Source organism: Penaeus vannamei, chromosome 4 (assembly GCF_042767895.1).
Source record: "Penaeus vannamei isolate JL-2024 chromosome 4, ASM4276789v1, whole genome shotgun sequence".
Classification (NCBI taxonomy): Eukaryota; Metazoa; Arthropoda; class Malacostraca; order Decapoda; family Penaeidae; genus Penaeus; species Penaeus vannamei.
In genome coordinates this window covers 40535227-40545226 of record NC_091552.1, presented here as the reverse complement: position 1 = coordinate 40545226, position 10000 = coordinate 40535227, and the positions used below count along the sequence as shown (strand labels likewise).

Sequence of the window (10000 nt, the reverse complement as noted above, 5' to 3'; positions counted from 1 at the left end):
ACACACCGAAACTTTAGAATTCTTGATACACTTGTTATTGTTACAGTTGTTACAGAAGTGTTACAGGTTTAGAAATGCCTAAAAAGAGTTTGAAAATCTAGTTTCATACGTAATGCATGTTGGAAGAAAGTCATTCATTTTACATACTGTTTGTTGTATATCATTATACACTATGAATGTAACTTTCTAATAATTGCTTTGACTATAAACCTGAAAGGCACACGGTATATATTTTGCCTGCATTTTTCCATTCGTTGCATATTCCATTAATAATAGGTAAATAATGGAATACACCTTAATTCAAGCTTCACAGTAATGCAGTGAACAAGCACGAATATTATCATTGCTTTACATACAATGACTCACAGCTGCATATCATGTGTATGGCATGTATATTCCTTGCTCATATACATAATATTTATCATTGTTGTATCGTAATTTTATGATATATTCTCTTTGAAAGAGATCTTCGTTATTCGTGCTTTTGTATACTGGAATACCATTATTCAGTTTTGTGCATGTACAACCATGTACAAAGGATCTACTTGCATTTGGTTAATAATCTAGTGGCACTCATATAAACTTTTCGACCGGTGCTACATCAATATCAAGAAAATAACGTCCACATAAGCTGATAGTTGGTGAACACCAGTAGAAAAAGTCGGATCTTCAAAACATACACTCAGACCTGTCTTTCGCTCACCCTTCACTCACTCTCGCCCTCTTCATTTTTAAATGCTACATGTTCTCTGTAGATTTTTATTTTCCCAATTCTACCTACTCCATAATTGATGCTAGTCCCATATCTTTCCGCCATATATCTTTCCTATTAAGCCAACTGCATACAGATGGATATAGTATCACAATATGATTTACCCTCGTTGCCCCCCACAAATCGGTTAGCACACCAAAATGGCCGCACACAATTTGCGGTCGTCTCCTCGCCAGGGACGGATGGCGTGTTCCGTTGCTGCCTCGATCCACTGGATGAGGATTCACACACACGCAGACCCCGTGGCGTAGCATCACTATGGTGCCACTGTCTGTCATACTTTCATCTATAACCCCGCGTGGTGGATTTATACAACAGATGGTTCTGTTGTTACATTTGAGCAAGTTCCTTAGATGCACTTTGATAAGTTACATCTGGTCACATTAGAGATATGTAAATAACTAGTTGATGAATAGGGCTATAATAATACACTAACATAGTACACTATCAACATGGAAGTGTACTGAATAAAATAAAGAGAACCCAAAATATAGAGCGCTGAATCCATGAAACTGAGTCGTAAACATTTGTGGGTCTCCGATGCTGGTCATGTTAATGCAGTTTAAATAAGGTTAGGTAGTCTCACGCCAACAAACACACTAGTGATCTACTGTTTAGGAACTAAGGTAGTGGTAGGCAATATATTATAAATTATTTACAAAGAGAGGTTAGTGATCCACGTTATGAATCATCTGTATAGCGTAAGTGAAATTCTTATGGTTTTATTAATATAATTACTCTCTCTCTCTCTCTCTCTCTCTCTCTCTCTCTCTCTCTCTCTCTCTCTCTCTCTCTCTCTCTCTCTCTCTCTCTCTCTCTCTCTCTCTCTCTCTCTCCCTCCCTCCCTCCTTCTCTCTCTCTCTCTCTCTGTCTGTCTACGACATACTTAATACTTCTGTCACTGGCTCTGTATTTCACATTCTCTCCATTCCTCATTCTTTAAAAAATATCTCCCATACATTCCTTCTCCCTTTTCTCTCTCCTTCTATTGCATGTCGCTATTTCTCTCTTACAGGTAATATGAAGTTTGGATTTACATTTTGGATGAAGAGTTAGTGAAAATTTGGCTAGATAATTAGTCTTTTTGGGAACAGAAAAACTGAATATTCAGAAATATTGTAATGTAAACAGGGATGCTATACAACGAATAGAATTGTAGTAAAACTTTCGGAAATTGTAGACATTAGAATCTAATTATGAAGGAAAATAATTTCCCACTGCTTCCAGATAGTTCGGTCCGGTCCCCCCTTCCACAACTGCATTGTTGACATAAATGAATGAACAAACTGAAAAGGGATTCATTCACTCACTCTGTAAGAGACTGAGTGTTCGGTTTGTGTTATCTTATCAGATAACTGCCAGCAGTTAATTGTAGTCCGGATTAAAGGCACTTTTTTTTCCTTGGAAACTTCCTACATCTTAGGATTAGGCAAAACAGTAACAGAGAATCTGATTTTAATTGTGCGTAACACTGAAAGAGCGTGTGAGATTATGCATGCTTGAATAGCCAATAGACGCAATGTCCTGGATTTAATGCATTTCGGATTAAACCTTCATTAACTTTATAAGATCCCTGATCAAGACCGTACAAAAGATAGGTAATCATATGTTGCCTTCGTAACCTGTCATTGGATATTCACCAAAAGAGATTATATAATGGTACTATTAACGCTGCTGTTGAAGACATCTGTTTATGCTTATTTTCTGGGGCTCAGAAAAAGTGCAAGGCGGATATGTGAAGTTCTGTTACATCTCATAAAACGCTGTTGTTACCCATAAACCTTTCACAGCGAAACTTATATCTCTCTTGGTTTCCTCTTCTTGTTTGTTTTTTCATCTTCTTATCTGTTCTCCATTTGCAATAAAAGAAGGCTCTTGCAGACTACAGTAGACGGTGAACTATTACGAAAATTACCAGCACACTATGCAACGGCTCAACAGACAGCCTCAAGGACAGGATCTTCCTAACAACGTAGGACATATCTCCTGTCCCTGGCTGTCTCTCAGCCCGACAACCCGAAACTGACGAAGAAAGCCGGGTAAGCTGCTGCTACCCTCCCTCCCGCTGTGCCTGAGGAGGTGCTTCTGGCCCGTACTTATACACAGGAAGGCGTCGCACATTGCGTTTGTATTACACACGCATGTACACACACGCCTCTCTTCTTCCCTTAGGTAATGAACACTAAATTGTGTAAAGTGTTTAACAATTGCCATTCAGAGTACAAAAAAGAACCAAGCCACTGCAAGGGAAAGATTAAACTTGATATACAATGAAAATATCCGCGTGCGTTGATTCATTCGGGAAATTTTGTTCCGTTTAAAAGCTTTAAGGCGCACTAATTGTTAAATTCATTTGCGATACGTTAATCAGCTGGATTGTTAAATCTCTTTGGGCTTTGTGCTGTCAGTGTAGCATTTTATTGTGCAGATAACAATTACTATAAATTTACACTGAAAGAAAAAATGTGTTCAATATGAGGTTAAAAATATGTGCATATATGAATAGAAAATTATTGCTCACTGCTCTATCTTAAGCTCCTATAATGCATTCTTGTGTATCTTCCAAGCAATCAGTGTTGGTACCTAGTATGTTGAACTAGCTTCATATGTCGAGCCATCATGCAAAATATGCGGTGTTTGTATAAGCCGACAGGAAATTCATTCTAATTATAATTCTGTTGTTTTCGTCCATCAACTCCGAGAGACCCCCAACCATCTCTTACTTACTAAAACAAATATGTGTCAAAATAGAGGATTAATATAGAAAAAATGCCTTCCAACTTTTGCTGATTTGATCCCACTATCAAAGTAAACGGACCCACAGTCAAAATGGACTATGAACTAACACTTTCATATAAATATGTTTTCTCTCTCTTGTTAGTTCCGCAAACACCGAGATTCACGCAGATGCCGCAGACATGAGTTCCAGTCACACCTCTTTTGAAAAAAATATAAACATCTTTCAACTCATATCCGTAACGCCGGCAGGACGACGACCTAGCAGAGGCTGCCTCGGTGCCCGGGCCTCGACCCTCGTGCCCTGGAGCCTCGAAGACTGGACCAGAACCGGACGCTGAATCGAGTGATTCGACTGGTGCAGAACCGCTTCCCGTTGATGACTGGAGGGCGTGGCTTGGATTCAGGAGGCTTCCTCACTAGGCGTCGGAGTGGGAAAGAGCGGCGGCCTTTGCTAGGTGAACACCACCTGGCTGTAGACGCGGTGTCTGCGGGCAAGGGAGGCTTCAAGGGCGGGGCATGGCGACATTGTGGCCGCCTCCAGGAGTCTGTGGGAAGAGAAATGGGCGTTAGTCTTCACATGCAAGAGACTATTACTTCTCACTCCAGTGTCCACCCTCTTTCTAACGCGAGTGAAAATATGTTTTCCACATTACTTATAACATCTGATGTGCACTGTACCTCACACCACCGCTCAGAGTATAACAGAGCATGTACATCCTACTCCAGTTGTGCAACACGCTCCAGCCCACTTGCATCAAAGCACACCCATTCTACAACGTCACAAAACTATCTGCGAATACTTTCCATGTAGTCACTCTACCCCTAATCATAATTTTACCTTATAATGTTCCAACTTGCCTACAAACCATCACAAAGTTGTGCACAGCATGAACTCTACGGCCTCGAAATTTCCATAAGCTGACAGCTTGCTTTATCTACACCAACACACAAGCGCACTAGACCTCTCTCGCAGCAGCTGCACGTTACACAGTTAAATGTGACATCTATCCCTTACAACACTATTATTTCATTCATAAAACCCAGTTATTATCAGTCTTCATCTTTACGTATTCCCAATGTCTACAGATCCCTTGCCTACAGGAATAGTAACTATATACGGTATTATGCATACTGCTTTAGGAACATTATGTCTTTCACCTTTAAACAGTCCTCACACTTCGGTGCTAAAGCTGCGTGTGTTATATCCTGTGAGTACTTGCTCTTGTACAGCATTGCACAGTTATTATTAGAGTGAGGGGGTCAGAGCGCCATCCTTTAACAAAACAAAGGTTAGTAAATGCTACCCTGTTTGATGCTGATTACTAAGTACATACGGCGACAGCGTTCTAACTGCGTCAGTGACAACGTCTAATAACCCTAACGATGCTTAGAACATTTTGTAGCCATCGGGAACCAGCGATGGAATCACACCTGCAACCAGCGACATGGAAAAGGAAAATCCAGACAACAACACGAGCAAGTTATCCGTTGCTCCCCTGACAGCCCCCTGCCTTTGCTGCGCCTCTGGAAGACCGAAGCAAAGAATCATCCACAATATGTAATTTTTGTAAAACTGTTTATTCGGAGGACTTTCCCGAGTCAGATAACACTTCTTAGCGCGATTTTACCATGAAACATTCTACCTCAAGTTCATGCGTTGGTTTATACAGTCTAATCCCACTTCAAAACCTCCGTGTATATAGATAAACCCGGCTCACTGGCGCGCAAGAAACTAAATATAAAGCGAAAACAAATGAGAACAGCACCGCAAAGGAAATGATGGAGAGGTAAGAATTTTGATGATAGGAAAATGTCAGAGGCCGCGATACGGGGTCTCAGCGTGTGGGTGTTTAGACAAATTAGTTAACCCCATGGTAAGACAGGGCACGCCTGGCCCCGTGCCATTAACCCTACCCCCCCTTCCCTTGCCCCCGCGCTAAGGGATCGCGTCATGACATGGGTTCTTAATGGAACGACATATGGAGGGGTGCCAGTTGGTTTAGGCTGGGCCGGGCGCCGCTCGCCAGGGCCTGCAGCCCCCGCGCCAGGATCCGGTTTGGGGGCTTTCTTGCGAGGCTCCGCTGTCTGACTGCTCGCCGCGTCTGTCTGTATGCTCCGCCTTCTCTGTGCTTCTTTATCCGTTTGTCAGTCTCTTTCCTTTCTCTCTCTCTCTCTCTCTCTCTCTCTCTCTCTCTCTATCTCTCTCTCTCTCTCTCTCTCTCTCTCTCTCTCTCTCTCTCTCTCTTCTCTTCCTCACTCTCTTTCTCTGTTTCTCCCTCTCAGTCTCTTTCTCTTTCACTTTCTCCCTCTGGCTTTATCTTTATCTCTTCCTCTCATTTTCGCTATTGATCTCTCTCTCTTTGTTTCTTGTGCTCCCTTTCTTTCGCCTTCACTCTCATTCTCTCGCTTTCTCCCTCTCCTTTCCTTTCTCTTTCTCTCTCGCTCTCTCCCGGTCTTTCTCGTTCTCTCCTTTGCTCTCTCCCTCTCTCTTTCTCTCACTTACTCTTTCTTTCTCTCGCTTTCTCCCTCTCCTTCTTTCCTTTCTCTTTCTCTCTCGCTCTTTTTCGTTCTCTCCTTTGCTCTCTCCCTCACTCACTCACTCTTTCTTTCTCTCGCTTTCTCCCCCTCTTTCTTTCTCTCCCTCACTTCTCTCATTCTCTCGCTTTATTCCCCTCTCTCTTTCTCACCCACTCTTTCTTTCTCGCGTTTTCTCCTTTCTCTCTCTCTCTCTCTCTCTCTCTCTCTCTCTCTCTCTCTCTCTCTCTCTCTCTCTCTCTCTCTCTCTCTCTCTCTCTCTCTCTCTCTCTCTCTTACCCACTCTCCGTCTATCTCACCTTTTCTCCTAACTCCGCCCCTTCGATGGTCCTTGTTCAATTGGGATAAATTTTCGAATAAATATTTTTTTTAAGATTCTGCAAAAAACAAACTCATCCAAGAAAGCCAAAGCCATTAAAGCACAGATATTAATAGAAAGTTTCGGGGAAGCCATAGAAGATTTGGATGAAGCAAAGTCAATCGTTCCAAAAATGACCCACGAAAAAAAAAAAAAATTTGCGATAATTATGAAGACGTAAATACACCGACTGAGCAAGTGACTCAAGGAAGAAATACATCCAAGAAATTTCGGCGCACTTTATGCCAAAGATAATTTGCGCGCGATTATGCAAGGGTGATTGCACATCGCAACTGTTTCCTTGCCGTCGGACTTAAGAGAGAAAAAAATCTACAGGTATTTCTACGGGTAATCTAGATGTATTTCTACTCCTGCTTTTGTTGGATTTATTTAATATCTATATACTTATTTTAGATCTATTTTGGTTTCTTCCTTTTTCTTCTTCTTCTTCTTCTTCTTCTTCCTCCTCCTCTTCTTCTTCTTCCTCCTCCTCTCCTTCTTCTTCTTCATCTTCTTCATCTTCATCTTCTTCATCATCATCATCATCATCTTCTTTTTCATCATCATCATCATCATCTTATTCTTTCTTTCTCCTTTACACATCTCTTCATCTTTCCTAAAATGACCCTGTGTTGCTATCCTTGACGATGACTCATCTCTCCCGCCATCTTGGAACCGAATGTTCAGGAGATAGGCCTACTTACTTAAGATAATAAACACTTTCTTGTGATACCCGAAAGGAGGAACGGAGCTGCTCAGGTGAGAATATAGATTTGGATAACTGGATAATTTAATGAGAATACAGATCTGGATAATTTAATGAGAATACAGATCTGGATGATTTAATGATAATATAGATCTGGGTAATTTAATCAGAATATAGATCTGGGTAATTTAATTAGAATATAGATCTGGGTAATTTAATCAGAATATAAATCTGGATAATTTAATGAAAATATAGATCTGGGCAATTTAATGAGAATATAGATCTGGATAATTGGATAATTTAATGAGAATACAGATCTGGGTAAAAATGATAATATAGATCTGGGCAATTTAATAAGAATATAGATCTGGGCAATTTAATGAGAATATAGGTCTAGGTAATTTAATGAGAATATAGAGCTGGATAATTTAATGAGAATATAGATCTGGATCATTTATGAGAATATAGATCCGGGTAATTTAACGAGAATATAGATCTGTACTATTTAATATTCATCTGTATAATAAGGCTATTCCCTTTTTTTCAGGAAGGAATAATATGCTAGAAGCTTTCAGTGGATGAATTCTGTGGTGTGAGTATGGTGAATGAAAACCCGATCCTGACTGAAGCGGAAGGATCTATAAATAAGCTAAATAATTTTTGAAATGCATAAATACTTCTTAAATACATCTGCCTAATACGAGAACACTGATAAGCCTGAATATTTCTGAATAAAACATAACGACTTTAAATAATCATAAAGTTAAATCTACTTGAATATCATTAAACATATGAAATCAGATAAACATGATTGAATAAGTTGAGTTGGCTTAAAATAGTTTACGCATGGAACTCACTTGAAACTACTTAAATACATTCATACAAAATGGGGCGTTTTAGAAATTCCCTGAACAAGTCAAAACGTGAAATACTTAAAAAGAAAAATATCTTCCCCAGAATCACCAAAATTCTTAAAGTAAGTTAAATTTTCATTTCATTTTCTATCAAAGATTCATATCATGTCACTCGACCCATGAAATCCTTAAAAATAAAATCGACCGAAAAATATGTAATAAAGAGGTGAATCCACAAACAAAGTCATCGTGATAGATCATAAACAAACAAATATAAACAAATAAAAAACTATATTTCTCGCAAAAAATCATAACATTACATGAAAAAATACTATTACAAACACCTTTCAACACAAATGATTTGTAATTTCTCGATAAATAAACACACCAGAAAAAAGACATTCAAACGCGACCTATCCCTAAAAAAAAAATCCCTAAACAAATACAAGCATCCTTAAACATCCCTAAAAACGAATTCCCAATCAAGTGAGCAAAAAATCCCTATGCGCAAGGCCATCTATGAGAATCCATATTAAGATGGACGAATTTGCAAAGAGAGAAAACAATCTGCAAAGTATTTCTGACCAAATTAAAAAATCCGAACGAAATCAAACCGCCCGTAAACGTCCCTAATCTAATAGAACTGCACGAATCCTTCTGAAAAAAAGGCCCTAGAAAATCTCCCTAAAACTCGCCAGCCCTATAGTACCAACCTAAAAAATCCCTAGCCAAACAAAACTACCTTTAAAAATACCTTCCCTAACTTAATAACGCTACGAAAATTAGTCCCTAAACCTGTAAAACTCGACCTGAAATTAGATAAATGAAAGACCTTATTTACAAAAGCAGCGGCAGGTAGGGGGAGGCACCCTCGCACACAAGCGCTGAACCACACACTTACCCTACCGTGTGGATCCGTTCCTTAAATTCCATATACTGACGTTTTCGGTCAAAATGTTTCACCTGCGGGGGAAAAATAGGGGAAAATTAATCCAAAGTCGTCGAAAAGTGTTTGTTTGTTTATATTTATTTACAGGTGTAGTTTGGTAAAGTGGGAATTTAAAAAAAATTGTTAGAAAAAATTAAATGTGGAAAGTGTTCTTGGCTATCGGGGAAAGGAACTCAATCATGTGAAAGAAATATAATAAGTGTATAGTCATTTATGGTATGAAAAGAAGAAAAGGCAAAGAAGTTACAAAAAGAGGAAACAAACAAAGCTGAAACAAAGAGAGGCTAGGAAAACCATACAAACAAAACAAGGACAAAGGATAAAGAAAGAAACAAATTTAATAGAAAAAAACATACATATAGTAAAAAAGAGAGAGTAAAAAGATCAGAAAAAGTATGAATTTAAAAATGGAGACGAAACTGAAGAGTACCAATATACTGAATTACGTAAAGTCAAAATTCAATTGTGAATCTTAAAATCCCATTTTCTCTGCAAGCGCGTTGAACTATCCTAAAATCTACCAAGTTCATATCCCCTTAAGATAATTTTGGAAACGTCTTGAAAACAATAACAAAACAGAGCGGCAAAAAAGAAGAAAAACAAACAAAAATAGAATAAAGTAGAGATGGAGATATGGCGGAGTACAGACTCATAAAGATCCAACAAAAAGCCATAGACAGGAAATTTAAAAGATAAGAGATGACAGAGACATGCATAAAGACAAGGGACAAAGACAAACAGTGGTTAAAAAGAAACAGCAAAAATAGATCAAGGACGCTTTTGCAACATAAGCCATGAGGAAAAAGAAAAAAAAAAGAAATTTGAATACAGCAACAACCAGAAACAAACCACAAATAATCAGCATAATCATTATAATAGAACACAAGCAAAGAACACGGAATAGGATTGAAATTGATAATTGCAAGCGTGGAAACGTAGCGAAGAAGTTATCCAATCGTACACTAAATACATGTAAACATTAGATAACAGAGACTTAATATATTTGACACATAACGAAATGAATAAGAAAATAAATGAATAAGTAACCATTGAATAGAGGAACGACTAAATATAATCTACAAACAAT

The 10000-nt window shown here is 38.8% G+C and overlaps 2 protein-coding genes across 5 annotated transcripts in view; one reads left to right on the top strand and one right to left on the bottom strand.

Moving 5' to 3' along the window:
• The window catches only part of LOC113819931 (adenosine deaminase 2), a 227993-nt gene that overhangs the window by 57096 nt on the left and 160897 nt on the right, over positions 1-10000 (top strand). The gene's annotated exons all lie outside the window — the stretch shown is intronic.
• Positions 1-10000, bottom strand: part of LOC113806550 (cytochrome c oxidase assembly factor 6 homolog) — a 54801-nt gene that overhangs the window by 122 nt on the left and 44679 nt on the right. For 3 of the 4 annotated variants that reach the window (XM_070121060.1, XM_070121062.1, XM_070121061.1), the window contains 2 exons: positions 8866-8927; positions 1-4056 (listed from right to left, as the gene is read on the bottom strand). The exon at positions 1-4056 is cut by the window's left edge and continues 122 nt beyond it. In XM_070121060.1, coding sequence (XP_069977161.1) covers positions 3963-4056; positions 8866-8927 — 156 coding nt within the window. In that variant the 3' untranslated portion in view covers positions 1-3962. The remainder of the gene's footprint in view (positions 4057-8865; positions 8928-10000) is intronic. The other variant, XM_070121063.1, reaches the window with a different exon arrangement.